General features: G+C 57.1%; 1 protein-coding gene across 5 annotated transcripts in view; it reads left to right on the top strand.

The window, feature by feature from the left end:
- The window catches only part of PACSIN2 (protein kinase C and casein kinase substrate in neurons 2), a 115,517-nt gene that overhangs the window by 74,094 nt on the left and 21,830 nt on the right, over positions 1–19,593 (top strand). For all 5 annotated transcript variants that reach the window (XM_037028515.1, XM_037028518.1, XM_037028516.1 and 2 more), the window contains one exon: positions 13,082–13,217. In XM_037028515.1, coding sequence (XP_036884410.1) covers positions 13,158–13,217 — 60 coding nt within the window. In that variant the 5' untranslated portion in view covers positions 13,082–13,157. The remainder of the gene's footprint in view (positions 1–13,081; positions 13,218–19,593) is intronic.

Raw genomic sequence — 19,593 nt, 5'->3', positions numbered from 1 at the left:
GGCTGGGGCTCGTCAGGGCTGGCCAGTGGGGGACACTGAGGGGGCACCCGGGCCAGGACAGAAGGGGAGCTGGCGGCGAAGGGGAGGAGTCAGGTGTGACTCCCAGTGTGTGGGTTTGGCACAGGGACATGACATGGTTTAAGTGCTGGGAAAGAAATTGGGGGGGAGGGCGGTTTTCTCCTCTGCCTAGCATCCTAACAGTATTGGGTGGGTGGGTGGGTGGGTGGGTGTGTGTGTGTGTGTGTGTGTGTGTTTAAATAAACTTCTGTTGTTGTATTAGCTTTGAAATTTTAGAGTGATTAATATCATCTGCATCCCTTTTGCCTTGGGATTCTGTGTCATTTTCTGGGCTCTTTGGGAAGTATTTTGTATGTATGTACAATGCTTGTTAGTAGTAACAGTAACAGAATGACCTCTGGTCCTTTCCATTAAAACTGTAACTATGAATACAATGTAAAACAGTTCTCAGCCTGGCCAGCCACTGATGATTACAAATTATGAGAAGTTTACCCTGTTTAAACCACAGGGGATTTCTGTGCAGAAACGCGGCACCAGTCCCCCTTCCTCCCTCACTGTTCCTGTTTCGGGCACACACCAGCCACGCCGTGCAGCCCTCTGAATCCTGGGTGGCCCCGCCCACACTGGCTTGCACCCCTCTCTGACCTCACGTTCCCACTCCTCACTCCCCCCACCCCGAGGACTCTTCTTTCTGGGCTGCCCCGAACCCCTCCGCACCCACCTGACTCCCACCAGCTCCCCGAGATCCAGCTTGGTGTCCCTGCCTCTGCTGGACATCCCACTGCAGGGCTTCTCAGCATCCTGGTGGACACATGGCCCTGAGAGGGCCGCGGGGGTGCTCAGTGGGGCTCAGAGGTGATGTCTCCTGCCCAGTCTCGGAGGCAGGAGTAGGACATTCGCTGTGCCGCCCTCCCACCTGAGACATTACGGCTCACCAAACCCCTGTGCTGTCCTCACGCCTGACCTCCCAGCAGCCATGAACACGGGTCTTGGGTGGGAAGCCCGGGGACCTGGGGCCAGAGCGCCTGTCACAGCACATGAGGCCACGATTGCTTCGGTCAGGCTGCTTCGTGCTCGTCTGGTGAAACGTGCTTGCTGGCTGCTGGACTTGCCCTTTAAGCCTTGAGACCCGTGTGTGCTGGACTTGCACTGCAGGTGACACACCCGGTCACCAACACTGGACGCAACTTCCATGAGGGGTTGTGCTCAGGAGACATGGCCTTCCGTGGACCGGGGCTGGCCTCGCAGTGAGCCTCTGAGAGTGGGCTCAGGCGAGGACTCGGGGGTCCCGGAGGGGGCGTCCTCCCTGGGGGGCCGTGAGGCTCGGGTCTGACTGGGGAGGAAAGTGCTCTGCAGNTCGTGCTCGTCTGGTGAAACGTGCTTGCTGGCTGCTGGACTTGCCCTTTAAGCCTTGAGACCCGTGTGTGCTGGACTTGCACTGCAGGTGACACACCCGGTCACCAACACTGGACGCAACTTCCATGAGGGGTTGTGCTCAGGAGACATGGCCTTCCGTGGACCGGGGCTGGCCTCGCAGTGAGCCTCTGAGAGTGGGCTCAGGTGAGGACTCGGGGGTCCCGGAGGGGGCGTCCTCCCTGGGGGGCCGTGAGGCTCGGGTCTGACTGGGGAGGAAACTGCTCTGCAGCCCAGAAGGTCACCACGCATGCGCAGCCCTTAGACTTGCTTGGCTTTAACCCACTCAAGTTCCCCATAGTCTCTTGCCAGTAGAAGGCTCTTTTAGGACATTTTAGGCTCAGAGAAGTCAGGGTTTGTCTAACTTCACTGTCGTTTTCAAGTAGAGGTAGCGGGATGCTGAGAAGATGCTGAGGCCCCGCTGCTGTATAATGGCAAGTTTGGGACCAGTCTTCCAAGTTTTGGCCCTGAGAGCCCTTTGTAAGAGTAAAAAATGACTTCTGAATCATCAGAAGTTAAAGTTTGTTCAATGTGGCTTTACCGATTCTGCTTGTTTGGGGTACGTGAACGGCTGTATTTTCCTTTAAAAATTCTCATTCCCAGCAGGGTATTCTTAGTGATTCCCTAAGCCAGACTGATGAACTACTGCCAGTCTTCGCTCTTCGAGGGAACTGACTGAGTTTAGCCAGTCACATCATCCCAGGAAGTTTCAAGGACATCGGTCTACCAGACTCTATCCCTGGGAGGGTGACAGTGTCGGGTTGGATGGGCTACAAACTCTTTTCAGAGTCTACTTACTCTGAAAGCTTAAAGAAAACATTTAAAGGAATTTTTAATTCTAATCCGAGGTTTTTTTATTATTATTGATTTTTAGAAAGAGAAGAAGAGGGTGGGAGAGACGGCGATCAATTGGTTGCCTCCTGTGTGCGCGGGACCAAGGGTCACACCTGGGTATAGGCCCTGACCAGGAATTAAACCTGCAACTTTTTCATGCACTGGAAGATTTCCCGACAACTGAACCACCTGGCCGGGGGAGAGCAATTTCACATTTAAAAATTTATAAATCTTTATTCATGTGAAGGTTCTTAGAAATGAACAGAAACAGCCTGCCTGATCCCTGCTCCCACCACAGGAGACTCAGAGCCGTGTGAGCCGGAAGCTCCTTCCCACAGCACCGCGTTCTCGCCCCTTTCTGCCCGTCTGGTGCGGACGTGTAGCATGGCCGGTGCTCTTCACCTCCCGAAGTGTCTCTGGTTCCTGGTGGGACACAGACAGGGCCCCAGAGGCAGCAGCATTTGTCCGCCCGTGTGTTTGGGGGTCATTTTCCTCCCACACCTCCCAGGGCGTGTTCCCGTCCTTTCTCATGGATGTGGAACCTGCCCCTTCAATGCAGATCGAGGGTGTGAGGTTGAAATCTTGCTTTTTTTAACTGTGTGTGAGAGGCTCACGGACGGTCAGTGGAATGCAGGAGCTCCAGAGCCTCCAGCAAAGTGCAGGGATGGAAGACGGGGAGCGACCCTGCCCCTGAGGTCTGCCCGTGAGAGCTTGGCACAGCAGTGACGGTTTACAGCCATTAGGAGGGACAGGAAGGCGGACAGACAAAGGGGGAAGTGCTTATGCGGTTGGAAAAAGCAGACCGTGGGACGGCTTGTCAGCTGTGACTGCAGTGAAGATGCCTGGAGGTGGCGGGGCGGACCGGCTGAGTCAAGAGGGCTCGGGTTGGTGGCAGGGAGGACGGCCGTGAGGGAGCCCTCTTGGTGTTCGACAGCCCTGTATGACTCAAAAGATTCGACATTTGGACTTGAAGCTGTCACGGGTTGAAGGAGCAAAGCTGGTGTCACGCCTGAGCCCGAACGCGCCCGCTTCGGAGGCGGTGTGGTGCAGAGCCCAAATGTTGCCTTGTTTAATGCTATGGAATGGCTTCTCCAGGTTGGTCTGTTCAGAAAGATTTGTTTTCCTTTAACCTTCCCCAACAGAATTTCTTCTTCCCGCGAGAGGAAGAGCCTTGCTCAGTACTGTTGACTAGAACACAACGAGATGCGCTTTCCCCCGCCCTTTCTCTCCCTCACTGTGAGGCTGGAGAGTCCGAGCCGTGTCTGCTCCCAGTGATGAAGCCGTGTCCTCGCAGAGTTCCTAGTCTTCCCCTCGCCCCAGCTGCCCCTTCAGTCTCAGGCAGGGGCTTCTGTGCTGGGAGTCATCGAAACTGTCCTTTCAGGACATGGTTTCCGGGGCAACCCCAAGCTCTCTGTCTTTTCAGTCCCTGGAACCACCTGAGTGTGTTGGGCCCACACTGGCCGCCCTGGTGGGAGCTGCGGGGGGGACCCCCCAGCCCGCCGTGGGCCTCCGTGGGCTTTCCTCAGGGGCTGCCTTTCAAACTGAGCACCTGAAATAGTGCAAAGTGCTACTGAGTGTAAACTGTCCCTGGAAAGAAAACCCGCGAGGAGACACCCCTCAGGAAAAAAAGGTAAAACCGGAAACAGAGCACTTCGCAGCACGAGCGGTTGATCGGTCACCACTGAAGCAAGAGCGCCACAGGGCCTCCGGACATCTCCAGACTCGCTCGGACGTCACCAGACTCGCTGATCTCTGCCACTCCTCTGAGGGGCGCGCACTTTCCCAGATGAGGTCCCTGGGGACGGGGCGGCTGGGCCAGGCACGGGCGCTATGACAGAGGGGTCCCTCTTTGCCAATGGTGCACAGCAGCGCATTGCCTCGGGCCTCACTCCCTGAGCGCCTGCGTGTGGGAGGCAGGGAGGGCTGCAGACAAGCAGGAGGCCTGTCCTTTCGTCCTTTCTCACGGGGTGCAGACGGACGGATGGACAGACGGGAAGAGGCCCCAGGAGCCCCTGGTCCCCAGTGATGGTCAGGCTGGGCGGCAGAGGGGCCTCCTGTGAGGCTGGCCGGTGGGAGGCAGCTGGGAACCGAGCCCGCCACTGTGGTTTCTGAGCAGCGTGTGGGTCAGTTCAGAGTGGGCAGCAGTGTCTGTGGAAGAGTCTACACTGGAGTTAAAGCCACGTCCCAGGAGCGCCCCGGGGACTTTCGCCGGTGGGCCTTGGGTCAACCGCTGTAACCTGGACTTCTGTTGTTCAGCCGTTCTCATCCTGAATTCATCCCCACTTTTACCAAGCAACTGCCCCCAGTCTGACACCCGGTGCGGGGACTGCAGCCCTGAACACAGCAGACAGAGCTCCCGCCCTCCCGGGGCTCCTGTCCCAGGCAGGGGTGGGGGGTGGGCCGTGGGCTGCTTGAGCGAGTGAACAGTGTAGCTTGTGGGGAGGGCGGAATGCTGGGGACAGGAGGAGAAGGCAGAAGAGGGCCTGGGCCTGCCGAGAGGGGTGGGGGACAGGTTGCAGAAGGCCCGGCTGACTCAGGCCTGAGGCACCACAGGGAGCGAGGATGACCGTCTAGGGGNCAGTCTGACACCCGGTGCGGGGACTGCAGCCCTGAACACAGCAGACAGAGCTCCCGCCCTCCCGGGGCTCCTGTCCCAGGCAGGGGTGGGGGGTGGGCCGTGGGCTGCTTGAGCGAGTGAACAGTGTAGCTTGTGGGGAGGGCGGAATGCTGGGGACAGGAGAAGAAGGCAGAGAAGGGCCTGGGCCTGCCGAGAGGGGTGGGGGACAGGTTGCAGAAGGCCCGGCTGACCCAGGCCTGAGGCACCACAGGGAGCGAGGACGACCGTCTAGGGGAGCAGGCGAGCGAGTGTGGCTGGAGCTGGGTTTTCAGAGGGTCACTGTGTGGGAACAGAGCGAAGGCGGTGGCAGCAGCGACAGCTGTCAGGAGAGACACTCGGTCACGCAGGGGAGAGGTGACGGAGGGTCGGCACTCTGACGGCACCAGCAGAGCTGGTGGCGCTCTGTGGTGGCAGTTCTCGAAGTGTACGTGGGCCGAAGTCCCCTTTGGAAGCCATGGTGTGGTCACATGGTGTGGGGGGGGGCCCTCCCCTCCCCTCCCCTCCCTCATTCCAGCACAGGCCCTTCATGGAACCAAGTGGGTTTTTTTATCAACTAGTTTTTGTGTCCAACATGATTACGTGCCAAGAGTCCAGGTTTCAAGTAGTTGAGAAAGTTACTGGGTGAAATGCCTAAGTCCCCTCCCCACCCCCACACATGCCCCAGATGGAGTCCGAGACCACACTGGGACTCTGTGTGCATTGGCAGCTTTCCTGGGCACCCAGCTGTTTCCCGTGGGTGCCCAGTGGGGTCAGACTGTCTCACTGTGCCACAGCCCACTGTCTGCACCCGACGCGTGGGAACACCTCATGTCTGTACTCAGTCCGCCCCTCCTCTGGCCGCCAGGCCCCCCTCCACGGGTGGGCCAGCAGTTTTCATTCTCGATGGGCAGTGGGGTGGTATTCAGTGCGTATGTTTTCTTGCCACCATGAATACCTGCATTTGACCTGTGGGTAGGTTTATCTGTAGGATAAAGTTACAGAAGAAATACCCAGGTCAGAGGCTACAGGAGTTTTCTTTTGTGAAACCGACCACACATCTCAAGGCCTGCAAGGACACTCGAGGGCAGATGTAGCTGGAGGTGTGTGCACGTGCTTGGTTTTGATGGCTCCTCCCACAAGCACCTTTGGCCGGAGCCCTCTGTCTGGCAGTGCAGGGAAAGAGCAGGGAAGGAGCCTGAGTCACGGTTGGCTCCTGGGGGATGCTGGGTCATCCCACCTTGCGGTCTCCAGCGCTGCCACCCTCCCTCCCTCTGCCAGACAGGCCCACTTGCCATCCGCCTGGGGTCTGAGGGGTGCTCCCTCCCCACATGGTGCCTCAGTCCCCTTTGGGATGTCAGCCCCAGGTGGCAGGGACAGTCTGTCTTGTTAGAGACACACAGGAGATGCTCTGCCTGTGTTTGGAGAAGGAGTGGGGACACATGTCCTTACCTAGGGACTGACCATCCCCCACCCTGGGCCAGACGGTGACTCTGGAGCAGTTGTAGTCATTTTCCAATTAACGAAGAGTTCCCACCCTAATACAGTCAGTATCGTCGTAACCGCGTATGATACCAGGGGGCACTGGAGGTATGGAGGGGTCACTTCATACGTCATGTAGGTGTCTAACCATTGTGCCATACACCTGAAACTAACATAAAATCGACTGTCAACTGTAATTGAAAAAAGTAAGCCTTTCAAGTTGTTAAAAAATTATTTTTAAAGTAATAGTGGGGGGGTAGAATTTTCCACCCTGAGCAATGAATTGGAAGAAACAGACCTTAGGTGGAGCATGCTCTCTCCGAGGCCTGCAGGGCAGTGCTGAGCCGGCCGTGAGGATGCCTTCCTTCCGAGCTGCCTTCTGTGGTGACGGGACTAGAAGGGCTGTCCCTCCTTGCCAGGCCAACTCTCAGGGACGCGGGCAATGCGGTCACTTAGCTCAGAATGTCCTTGCTTTAAGTAATAGCTTTTGGCCCAATGAACTATTCTGTTTTTTCTTTTTCTTTTTCTTTTCTGGAACAAAGGGCATTGAGGGCATTAAGGGGGAGCTAGATGTGCTTATATAACTTGTACTTTTTGTTTATCTGATACTTGTTATCAGGCTGGGCTGGGGCGGGTGCCACACAGGGAGTTATGCCATTCCCAGCCTGAGCCAAGGGCACCCTCAGCGACCTCCATTAGACTCAGCGAGTCCTTCGGGAGTGGCTGTGACTGACTGGTGTTTGTACACGGCAGGAGCAACAGTCACTGCATTCCTGGAGTCTTGGCGAGTGCCTCTTAGAATGTGTGTTCAGCAAACATCGATGCAGGGCCTACTATGAGCGAGGACACACGTGGAGGACTGCAACTGTGTTCGTCATGCACACGTTGGGGCGGGGGGCGATGATTTGTACATCCCTACACTGATAACTGCCTTGCTGTCCAGGGTCAAGCTTGCTGCTTCTGCCCCTCGGGTGGGAAGACAGGGTTCCAGGCAGGAGCACGTCGTCCCTGTCTCTCAGGCAACTGCCTTTAAGGTCTCCCAGGGACCCCAGCAGATGCAGAAAAAGAGTCTCCGACAGGAGCATTCACTTCTGTGTAGCATGTGTTCAGAGTTAATGAGACTCATTCAGCATCTTAGATGAGTATCAGGGTTCAGTTTCGTCAGAAAGAAACAGCCACTCACTTACTGGGTGGGGGACGGTCTGAAGCGGCCCGAAGAAGTGCCAGACTGTCCCTGCCTGCAAAAGGGCAGCACCGACTCACTTGTTGTCACTTTGCATTTCCCAAAGTTCTTTCACATCCTTATCACCCGAGCCTCTTCCTGCCCCGGCGGTGATGACCTCACCCGACAGAGGAGGACAGGGCTCCTGGACAGGTGACCGAGAGGAGCTTGTTCCCTACTCCCTGACACCCTGTCTTCCCAGGAACTTCCCCTCCCCTCGGAGAAGCACCCTGTTAATTATTAAACACAGTTATGGGTTTGGCGTTGATAATTGCATCTCAAAACACGCAGTGCCATGCGGCGCTGCAGACCAGCTTGTCCAGAGCGTGCCCCCCGCCCCGCGGAGTGAAGGAAGCAGGCCCAGGCCCCTTTTGCAGGAACCGGCCTGGCAGTTCTCTTGTTGCATCCAGGAGCCTCAGTTTCCCCAACTTTAGCACAGTGGATGCTAAAACCAGATTCAAGTGTGCATGAAAAAAAAGTTCTTTTTTTTTAAATCCTCATACGAGGGCATTTTTTGTCATTACTTTTAGAGGGAGAGAGGAAGGGAGAGGGGAAAGGAAGGGAGACCGAGAAACATGGATGTGAGAAAGGAGCATCGATTGGTAGCCTCCTGTACCTGCCTAGGCCGGGGATCAGCATCCGGACCTGGGGTTCCACACGCCCAGACCAGGGGTTGAGCCACAGCCCAGGTATGTGCCCTGACTCACAGTTGGACCCGCAGCCTTTCGGTTACGGGGTGGTGCTCTGACTAAGTGAGCCACACCGGCCAGGGCAAAAGAATTCTGAGTAATATTCCCTGGCAGGCCCAGGGCCTGAGGGGGTGTTTGGATAGCGGATGAGACAGCCCTGAGAATCACGCCCCTGCTCGGAGGGAACAGCCTCCCAGCCAAGCGGGGCATGGCCTGGGCCTGGGGATGGCGTGGCACCGGATCCTGCTGCAGTTGGGCAGCACGGAGCCAGGGGTCTGGGCCGAGTCCCCACCTAGCATTCACGAGCTTCGGGGCCCTTGATTGGAATCATTGTGCTCAGTTGCCGCTCTATGAAATGGGGACAATGATACATTATTTACAGGACTTTTGAGGAAGAAAACTAATATACTGAAAGCTCGCCTCAACCACGTGTTGGTGATAAGAGGTGCTTGGTGCACGAGGGCTGCTTTGATGTCTGTCCATCTCGCCCTGGGTTCCCAGGTGGGGTGGCAGCACCACGTGTGGGTGAAGCAGGCATGTTCTTGATTTGACAGAAACCTGGCCAACTTCGGCCACGAAGTGGCCCTCTGGGGGGGCAGGGTGTCATTCAGTCCTTAGGTGGTGGTTGGATACCTGTGTGGTACCAGTGAGTAGCTCTTTCAGTTCCTTCCATGGTGGCCTTGGTTTCTCTGGGATTGAGCATGGCTCCTGGGTGTGGCCGGGTCTGCAGCTGGTTCCCACGGTGGGGCGGGGCGGGGGGGTGCATGTGCATTCCGGTGTCCATTCACCAGAACAGTGTGTTTGGGCATCAGGCCGCCACTGGGGAAGCGCCTTTACTCCCGCAGGGCAGACTGTGTCCTCTGCCCTCTCCTGCGACCCTGGTGGTGCTTGTCTGCAGCTCTTGGCCTGGGGCCGCGTGCCCCCACCCCCACTTTAGGGCAGGGATGAGGGACATCTGGGAACCAGCTGTGAGGGAGGGTCATGCCTTCTGTTGTCCAGTGACGGGGCCACGGACAGTCCACCGTCCTCCCCGTCCTTCTTTCCACCGCCAGACTCTTGGCGTTCTCTGTGGAAAACAGGCTGTTCTTGGTTTTGTAGGTCACACGTACTTTTAAAAAAAGAATCCCTAATTTGGTGTGTTAAGGCTCTTTAACTTTGGATATTGCTATTTTTCTTGCCTTACGTAAATAGGCAGAGCAGGCACCCCGAAATTTTATTGATTGTCGTCAAGCATTTTTGCTTTCACCTCACCCAGTTCCACTTTATGTGCAGTATTAAAAGGGCAAAGAATAATTTTTCTGTTTGCTTTTGACAAATTTAGCATTTGGGCCTCTCCTGATTCCCACTGATCTAGGCCAGTTTAGCTGTTTTTCAGTTTCATTTTTAAAAAACGTGAGGTCTCGCCCACGGTCTGTCTGTGTTCCCAGCCCGGCCTCAGGTCTCGAGACAGGTCTTTTAAAATCAAGGCTCACCCAGTGCAGCCGGTGGTGGCGGGTCTTCCTCTGTGTCACTGAGTCACCTGGTGTTTTATGGGCCCTTTCCTTCCAGCCCCTTCCTGACTGTTTGTCTCTGAGTCCAGCTGTGGCTGGTGCGACGCAGGAGGTCTTGCGGCCCAGGGATGGGGCCCAGGGATGGTGCCGGTCATCCTGCCCCGCCCGGTCAGTGGTGCCGGTCGAGCCCAGCTGCATGCGAGTGAGCGGAGTGCACACAGCGGCGCACACGTTTAGTTTGAGCCCTGGAGGCCGACAGCAACCGATTCTGTTACTTTGGTAAAATCACTGTCTGTGGGTTTCCAGGGACCGGTGAGATTTCTCAGCCTCCCTTTGGCCCATCGTGACCCCCCCACCCCGCCAGGTAGAGAGCCTCTCTCCTGTGCACGCCTCTGTCCAGCTTTGTCCACACCCTGTTCATGGAAGGACTCATTTCTGCTTTCTCGATATTTTCACAGTATTTTACTCATTATACCTATCACTTCTTTAATTCTCTGCAATGTAGTATGATAGGAAAAACTTGAATTTTAGAACCACAGAACCTGGTTTTGATTCTTGATCTTGTCATTTATCACCATTTAACTTAAGCAAGTCACTTGGTCTTCAGTGTCTCCTCTGTGAAAGGAGAAACAAAAGCGCCCCCCTCGTGGGCCTGAGGCGAAACTGAGCGAGGTTGCGGGACACAGCTAGACTTGGGCTTCAGCTGCCTGTGTCAGAAAGAAGAAGGACTGGAAATCAGTGATCTAAGCTTTCATTTCCAGAAGTTAGAGAAAGAACAATTGAAGCTAAGGATGGTAGAAGAAAGGAAGAAATCAAGGAAAAAGATTCGTGGCGACCTTCATATGTGACCTTGGAGAGGTGGGGGTGAAAGCTGGTTCAGCCTGCAGTGGACTCTGAGCAGCACGTGCCAGGGAACCCGAGCCGACTGCAGTCAGGTCGTTGACCTCAGGGCCGTGGCTGTGCGGGGTGTGGTGCGGTCAGCGCGGCCCTCACACAGCTGTGGTCTGGGGAACATCACGGTCACTGAGCACCTGCTGTGGGGGGAACCAGGGCCCCAGACTGAGGGAAGCCGGCAGGGCGCTGCTGATGACTCAGGCATGGAAAGTTGCTTCCCCTTATTCCATGGGTCAGCTCAGAGCCCACCTCATCTCCGATGCCCTCTGCAGCTCCAGGGTGTCTTGGTCTCCTTACTTGGCAGGGCATCTCCTAGTGATTCGGGCCCTTTTGCCTTGAAACGGACCATGTTTTTTCCTCCTGAGCCTAGTAGCTCCAGGCACTTAGCAGATGCTGAATAAATCTTGTGCAGAACCTTCCTTCCATGGGGTCTAACCCGTGGCTGAACCGGGCAGAAACGAACTCCTCTGCCTGAGCTCTTCAGGGGTCAGGCTGCCTCTCTCTGCCCTGCCTGTTTCCTCGAGCTGGCTGAGCAGCCCGGCCAGCAGCCAGACTGGGCCGCTTGGAGACTTGCCTGAGCCAAACGCCCAGATACTCCTGAGGAGCCAGAGCTGAGACCACCTGTGCTGGGTAGAGGACTTGTCGCCGTGGCGGGTGCCCCGAGGAGGGCTGGGACCCAGAGCACAGGATTCCACAGAGCAAGGGACACTGTGAAGTGCCGGTGGCACCAGGGCCCAGGCCAGAGTGGCTTGCCCAGGGTCGGAACGACACGCTGCCCCTGTGGCTGCGGAGCAGAGCTTTAGGCGGTGTGCCGTCAGGACGGGTGCGTGGGGGGTGCCCCTGTGACTCGGCCTGGTTCTGTCGATGGCGTGCGTTACCGCCGTCACCCGGGCTTCACTTTGAACACGTTGGCCACACAGTGCTGGGTTTGCCTTTGGAAGCCCCAGCAGACAGCCCTGGGAACCATCGAGTAGATCTCAGGTTATAGGACTGCGGGTTTATTTCAGTTGACAGAGTTTGGGGAAAGCATCTTGGTATGATGTTCCCTTAGCAAACAGGCAGTGTTGGTGTCCAGTGCTGGTCTCCATCATTCATTCCTTGGGCGACCATGGGCAAATCTCTTAACTTCTCCAAGCATCGGATTTCTCAGCTCTAAAGTATAGACCGAAGTAACGACAGTACCAGTAATTACTATCTGCACATAATTACATTGTCACTTACTGCGTCCGTGACTTACTAGGGCCGTGTGCTGTTCTGAGCCCTGCATGTCCTGCCTCGTTTGACCCTCACGGAGGTTCTGATTTCCTCGTTGGCTCTAACAGATGAAGCCAGGGAGGCACAGAGAGGTTAGGTGGCTTGCCCACTGCTACCCAGCCAGTGAGGAATGGATGTGGGAGCAGAGCCCAGGCTGCCTGACTCTGGAGCCTGTATTCCTTACTACGGTTCCAGACTGTCTCCCAGGGCGTCGTGCGGATGAGGTGTGCCAGCCTCAGGAAGACGGCTGGGAACACGGCCATGCACTTTTTAGTCGTGACACTGTCACTCACCGTGCCCACCCTCCCATCACTAAGCCGAGGTTTGGACTCCTGACTTTGTGGTTAGGAAGTGTGGTCCCTGTGGCTGTGTGATCTGAGCCCAGGGCGACGGAAAGGAGGGTGGGGTCCCACCCATGGTGGACGGGTCCCGCCCTCCCAGTAGCCAGGCTTCTGAACCTGCTTCAGCTTCCTCCCTCTCGTGGGGATCCCTGCCCCTGTACCCCTGCGGGGTTGAGGCTTGAGTCCGCACTCAGAAATGGTCCGTGTAGCTAATGGTCTTTTCTCTTCCCAGCCGACCCGCACAGAGCACAGATGGTGTTGAAAGAAACTGTCTGAATTTGGGGTGTCCATGGCTGACATGAGTCAGTCATGGGTGTGGGGGAGACACTGCCCAACATAATCAGAATGTGCCGGAATGCCCATGGAGACTTGAGAGTTGTGTGAAAAGTGGCATTATTTCTCCTCGCATTTTACCCCAGATCCTTGACCCGCCGGATGGGTAAGACGGGCTAGGACATGGTACCCCATGTTCAAGAGCTCTGCCCTGCTTTGCACGCTCTCCTCATGGGTCTGCGTCTCGGTGTCCAGGGGCCGAGCAAGGGTGAGGAGTCAGGGCATCAATCGGTCGGCCTCGGGACTCGGACTGGTCTTCAGAAAGCCAGCCCTCTGGGCTCTTCGGCAGGATGTCGAGGAGACGCGCTCCTTCATGTGGAATGCGTGCCGTGTACGCCTGCAGCATACACAGATAGGTCAGTGCCCGGAGCCCCTGGTGTCCTGGCCTCCTCCCAGCTAAAGGACACGTTTCAGACGGCTTCGTATGCCGGCAGTGGTGGAAATGGGAATTGGAACTGGAAACATGTTGCTCTTTTACCTTGGGAATTCACAGTCGCAATGGTATGTTCTTCTTACAGGTCTGTCTACGGATTTTGAGCGTCTGCAGCTGATCTGAATTTAAGCATCCCTGCTGCTCCCTTGCCCTTCGGAGAGATGTCTGTCACTTACGATGACTCCGTTGGAGTAGAAGTGTCCAGCGACAGCTTCTGGGAGGTAGTGCCCTTGCTTCCTCCCCCATGACACAGAGATCAGGCCGATGCCTGCCAGGGCTGTGTTTTGGGGGGCGGGGGTGGACGGGGGGGTGAGGGGAACATGCCCCCACACCAGCAGGCGAGTGGGCTCAGGGCTGGACGGCAGCTCCGAGGGAGCTCCGGGGCGTCCGAGAGGCCTCGTCAGCTGGGGTGTTCGCTGGTCTTCCTTCTCATGTCCAGCCATGTGTGACTTGGAGGGCGTGCACTAATCCCCAGGCTTGGCCTGAAAGGCAGTTTTGCTTTTGGGTTTTGTGTAGAAAAACAGATGGCGGTTACACAGGCCAGTGGCCAGAGGGCTAATCCAAGTGCCCTGGAGTTTTTGGGAGCATCTTCCTGCAGTTCCGTGTCCACGGGGAACTCCCTTCCTGATTAGATTACTGTGTGGTTGGGGAGTCGCCCTTCCTGGGCCTCACTCACTTTTCCTGCTGGCTGGGTCACATTTTGTTCTCACAGCGAAACCCCTGTACCTTTCCCAGCAGCCGTGGGCTTGGCGGGTAGAACGCTGGCTTGGCAGTCGGAAAGGTCCAGGTGCCCGTGCCAGCTGTGTGCCCTGCTGGACCCATCTGGGCCTTGGGCTTCTCGTCTGTAAAGAGGGGGTGATACTGGCCTTTGGGGGGCTGCCGGGACGAAGTGAGGGCGCAGACGTTGGCTCCCCCCTGCGTATTTTCCTGACACAGGGCGTGAGGCTGCAGCCCTGGGCTTCTCGGGATGAGCGCAGGGGAGCTTTATACACACGGAGCAGTTAGGCGCCCAGGTCTGTCTGACTTGGAGCACCACCCAGCGTCGCACTGTGATGGCAGGCGGTCGCAGGCGGTCGCAGGCGGCCGTTGAGGAGGGACGGGTGAGGAGCTCGAAGTTCCCTCGGCACTTCTCCTTCCCGTGTAGTGGCGGAAAGGTCATCACTGATTTTTAGCCAAATACTCTATTTTATTAAAAGTATATGTTTCTTGAGCACCTGCTGTGTGCTAGGCCCTAAGAGCCTCCCACAAGAAATGAGACCGTCTGAGTCCCTGCCCGAGGGGAGCTGGCTTCTGTGGGATTGGAGCAGATGGAAAGCACAGGGGGAACAAGCGCCCTCTGTCCTGTCCCTCGGCTGGTAGCAGCCTCCCTGGTTTGAGCTCTGGGCCAGAGAGGCGTGTTGTCTGAGGTAATGTGTCGTAGAAGGCAGCGAGAGCGACGGGCAGTGACAGTGACGGGTGTGTCCCTGTTGGCATTGTCAGGCCCACTCACTCTGGGCCAGGGAAGGTCGGGGGGTAAAACTGCATGCGGCTGTGTAGAGACAGGGGTCGCAGGGCACAGTTGGGAGGTGCCTCTGGGCCTGCCCTGGAATCCAGCGCTGCCCTGCTGACCCCTCACGCACACAGGGGCCCGCAGGCAGGCAGGCCAGGTCCACCCTGCCTGCCCCCAGGAGGGCTGCGGCTTCCCTGCTGTGCAGGAGAAGCACACAGGAGCCGGCGGTGCGGTGACGGCGGCGGCACAGAGGCTGCCCGGGAGCTCCCGGGAGGCTGGCCTTCAGAAACACAGCTCCTCGTTCTTCTCAACACGGAACCAGACCACGGACAGCGCCCTTTAGAGTCGTGGACAACTTTCTCTTTTATTAATTTACTTATTTTAGAGAGAAAGAGGTAGACAGATAGCAGTTTGTTGTTCCACTTAATTATGCATTCATTGGTTGATTCTTGTATGTGCCCTGACTGGGGCTCAAACCCACAACCTTGGTGTATTGGAACGATGTTCTAACCAACCGAGCTACCTGGCCAAGTCCACTGTCTTGTTTTATAATGCTGGTGACACTGCCCTCTGGTGTTAGTTAATAGCTGCCTTGAGCTGGGTGCTGGTGCAGACAGGATGGCGCACATAGGCAGCCTTGCAAGTGCTGGGCCAGCAGGGGCAGTGGGGCAGGTTCAGACTTGTGCTTTGGAGCCAGGGGCCTGGGCTTGGCTTCGAAGTGTGTATGTGTCTTTGGGCAAGTCACTAATTTCTCTCTGCCTCAATTTTGCAGTCTGTAAAATGGGGGTGCTGATGGCACCCACATCCTAGCATTTGTGGGGGTTAAGGGAATGCGATCATGCGCAGTGGTGTGGGTGTTGGGACTGGTGCTGGCTGGGAGCCCTGTCCCTCTGCTGTGGAGACTTGGGTTCCAGCCCACACACGACATACTTGTTCCTGCAGGCTGTGTCTCTCAGCGTCATTGTCATTACCCAGTTGATGGCAGAAACTGCTCTGGAAAAATGAAGTTGCTAAATAGAATGCTATTATAGAAATTGTCAGCTGCTTGGTAAAGAAAAACGTCTGTGAGAGCTGCTGGTGTGAGTTTGTCGTCAGCCTGCATTAAATCAAGTAGCTTTAACAAGCCAGTGATTTAAGCTCCTGGGCTCCCTGCTAAATTCTTAGCTGAGATACTGTCAGTAGATGCGAACACCTGCTTTAGCCCGAAGAATGCGAAGGCAAATGGGCTTATTTTCTAGGCGGGGTGTCTGGGATTGCTCTTTGCGTGTGTCGGGTGGCAGCGTCGCCGTCTCCCTCCTCTGTGCTGCAGGTGCAGAGTGCAGGGGCGGCCGACAGCTCGGGCCTGGCCGGCTGGGCTCTGCTCCAAGTGCCTTCCGTGCTGCTGCCCGCTGCGCATCTCTGAGCGTCTTCCTGCAAGTTCCCTCTCTCCCTCAGAAGGCGATCTCTCAACTGTGTGGCCTGCAGCAGGGTGCAAATCTAAAGAAAGCCATTGGTCTCGAGGTGGGAAAGTCTTCTGTGTTCATTTTACTCCTTCTCACCAAGGTACTAACTGGAGGGGCCATCCCAGAACGTCTTCTGTGTGCCTGTGTGGGGTGGGGCGTGGCCTGCCCTCTAGGGGCCCGTGACTGTGACCTTTGGAGGTAAGCTCCTCGAGAGAGGAGGCTGAGCTAGGGCGTGGTCATGAGGTGCAGGAGCATTTGCTGGGGTGCATGGGGAAGTGGGGCTCCTCGGGGGGAGGGGAGCGAGAGCAGGATTGGCCCTCACCGGGCGTTTGAACATCTGCTGGACGAACGAGTGAACGAGCGCCGGTCTGTGGGCGCAGAGGTGACCCATGGGGACAGGACATCAAATAGGGGTATTTAGTGGGTGTTTGGAGGGGGCACTTTCTGTGAACTAAGGGATTTAGACAGAGAGGAGGGGTCTGATCCCCACGGTGAGGTGCTTGTAGCACAGCTGGGAGGGGAGAGGCTGACGGCCTCTGTGGAGGACAGAGGCCGAGGGCACCAGCCAAGCCGCAGCCCTGCCTGTCAGTGCCATGGGTTCCGAGAAGGGGCTGGCATCACAGGAAAGGCATAGGGGTGGCTAGGGCTGGTCTTCGCCTTTAGAGCAGGGAGACAGGTGGCATTCCAGGCAAAGTCTGGAAGCTGGGATGAGCGTGTGGCATTGCAGAGGCCCGAGGACCTTGGCCTCGTAGGAGCCAAGGGCCTATTTTAGAGGCGAGAAGTTGTGCAGGGTTGGATAAGTTGGAGCCAAATGGAGAATGCCCCCCAAGTGCTGACTCCTTCAGCAAGTTGGAGCCTGACATTCTGCCTGTAGGCTATCCGGGGGTTGGAGGGGTGGGGGTCAGTTGCTTCTGACAAGTCTTCTGGCCCCTCTGGGAGCTTATGGGCCCGCCCACAGTGTCCTCTGCTTCCAGTCCCTGCTTCTGGATCCTCTCCTTGCTCTGTGTCACCTTCAAAGTAAAACCACATTATTCAGTGTGACTAAGACATGAGCATGTGTTGCGAGCCGCAGGGCGGCCTCGCCCTTCCTGAGGACCTCTGTCCTGGACCACAGTCATGCTGCTGTCCCCCAGCCCCAGTTCCCATCCACAGAGAGGGGCCTCCCCACCTGGGAGGGTGGGCACTTGGACGGTGTTCTTTCCTATCCGACCTCCACTTTTCCTCGGGGAGCCCCCCAGGCCTCCCTGACCCCTCCTGGCAGGCTGAGGCAGCCTTCCCAGGCGCCCACGTGGCCTGTTGCTCTGGGCTGTGAACTCCCGGGGACAGGACGGGATTCTCCTCTGGGTCTCTGGAACTCACAACAGTGCCTGACACTAGAGTGACCAGGGACAGGGTGAGGTGTGATGCTTGGTGACACCGTGCCCCGCTCAGAAGAAGCGTATAAACAACTGTTTGCAGCTAAAATGTGCACACAAATAACCACAATACTGGGCAGAGATCACTTGGGGGGAGGTGTGTGTGTGTGTTTAATCCTCACCTGAGGGGTTTTCTTTTAATTGATTTTTGAGAGAGAGAGAAACAAAGATGTGAGAGAGAAACATCAATCAGCTGCCTCCCATATGTGCCCACCCGGGGTTACCCACAACCAGGTGTGCGCCCTGACCGGGAATCAAACCTGCAACCCTTTGGTGGGCACCCCTGGCCCCGGAACCGCCCGCCAGGGCTTTGGTGAAGGTGTACAGCACACCTACACCATGCCAGGCCCCGTTCCAGGCCTTGGGGACGTGGCCAGAGTAGGGCAGACAGTGACTTTTACGTGGCCCAGTGCATTTACGTCCCAGATGCTGGGAGGATGCAGAAGCTCCCCGCCCCCNCCCCTCCCCCCCCCCCCCCCCGCAGTGGGCTGCCTTCCGGAGCTTTCAGGGCCGCTCTAGGAGACTGGTGACGCTGTCAAGTCCCGCCTGTGGGTGTGTGCACCCCGATAAGTCATCGAGCAGAATGCGTGCAAGCCATGTGCTTGCAGTCTGGGTCCCTTTCTGCAGGAATGTTAACCTGCAACAGGAAGTCTAGGAGTAAGGACCAGTGTTAGCAGCCAGCATTTACTGCACGCTTGCTCTGCGCCCAAGCCCTGCTCAGAGGCTTGACACTGCTCAGCTTCAATGGATGGTGGAGCGAGAGGTGGGCCAGGGCACCTGCTTCCCAGAACTGTCCCCCCCCCCCCGCCCCTGCCCCCGGCCTCCCGGGAGCTCTGCGGGGAGAGGATCATGTTTCTGCAATGCCTGCGTGCGCTGGAATGTCCCACTCCTCCGCCTTGGTGTGGAGGAGTCGAGCCCTGGGCGCCTGGGCGCAGACCCTGGCGCCACCATTCGCCCGTGTGCGACAGCGAGGGCTGCAGGTGGGCCCCATGCAGCACCCATGAGCAAGTCACAGGCAGTCACCGGGCCTTTATCAGTGTCCAAGTGACAGCCCTGAGGAACTCAGCTCTGGTACAGCCTTGGTTAAACACATCCTTCCTGTACGTCACTCTGTGTTCTGCCTGTGGGGTTAGGCCTAAGGGTTGGAGTTTCTGGGGTTTGTTTGCATCCACTTTTTAGTTTGTCTTTTTGAACATGTGATTAAATATTGATAATGCAATTTGGTCTTTAAAATGGTTGAAGTTTGGGATTTATGCTTTAAAACTGGCGAACAGCACAGGGTGCCTTGCAGGGTGATGGCCTCATTTTCCTCACCCTCCTGCTGGGTGGGTGCAGATCCCCAGGATAGAGGGTGGGGCCGGCAGTTCAGTGATGGGGGCGGGAACAGAAAACCAGGAGCTGGGCCTGGAGCCAGGCCAGGGCGGAACACAGAGCAGGCTCCTGGGGGCTGTCCGCAAACAGGAGGGGCAGCAGGCCAGCAAGGGCGCTCTGTCCACCCTCTCAGGGTCCTGCCTGGCCAGTAGCATTACCCCGTTTGAGGGGGGGGGGCTCCGTGAGGTTAGGGCTAGTCCCGGCTGTGGTCCAGGGAGCACGGGGGGNTCCGTGAGGTTAGGGCTAGTCCCGGCTGTGGTCCAGGGGGCGTGGGGAGCCCAGAGGGAGGGGGAGGGGAAGGCAGGTTGGAGACAGAGGGGAGAGAAGTGGAGCCCTAAGGGGGGGAGGGCGGGCAGAGCAAGGCCGGAGGGCTTTCCAGAGGTGCTCCCTGGCGTTTCAAGCACAGGTCAGATTTCGCAGCCCTGCAGTCATTGGTGACCCCTTATTTGGAAAGGACGGTGTGGAGTAGGGGTTGGGGTGAGGTGTGGGAAAGGTGCCTTAGCTGGGAAGCCCCACGCTGTCACCATGGGGACTCCTGGTGGCAGCGTGTGCACAGGATGTGACCTCCGCTGTGCTCTGTGGGGATGGCGGGTGGGAGGCAGTGGCACCCCCAGGTCCAGTCCTCAGACCCTCCCAGAAGACTTGGAGAGACTAACTCAGCCCCTGGCTTTAACCGAAATCCTGGTGAGTGTAAGCGAAGCAGCTTCAAGGCTGGCGTGCGCTTAAACAGCCCCTGAACGAGTCTTGCCGGACGGGCAGGAGTGTGTGTCAGCCGCTGCTCGTTTGTCGTCCGTGGAGTTCCTGTCCGAGGGCGCACCGAGGGGGGAGCTCGAGGGGCTCGCTGGGTGAGGAGCTTGCTAAAAGGCATGTGCCCCTCGCT

Source organism: Sturnira hondurensis, unplaced genomic scaffold, assembly GCF_014824575.4.
Source record: "Sturnira hondurensis isolate 20B ecotype Veracruz unplaced genomic scaffold, ASM1482457v3 Scaffold0019978, whole genome shotgun sequence".
Lineage (NCBI taxonomy): Eukaryota > Metazoa > Chordata > Mammalia > Chiroptera > Phyllostomidae > Sturnira > Sturnira hondurensis.
This window is presented reverse-complemented; position numbering and strand designations above follow the sequence as displayed.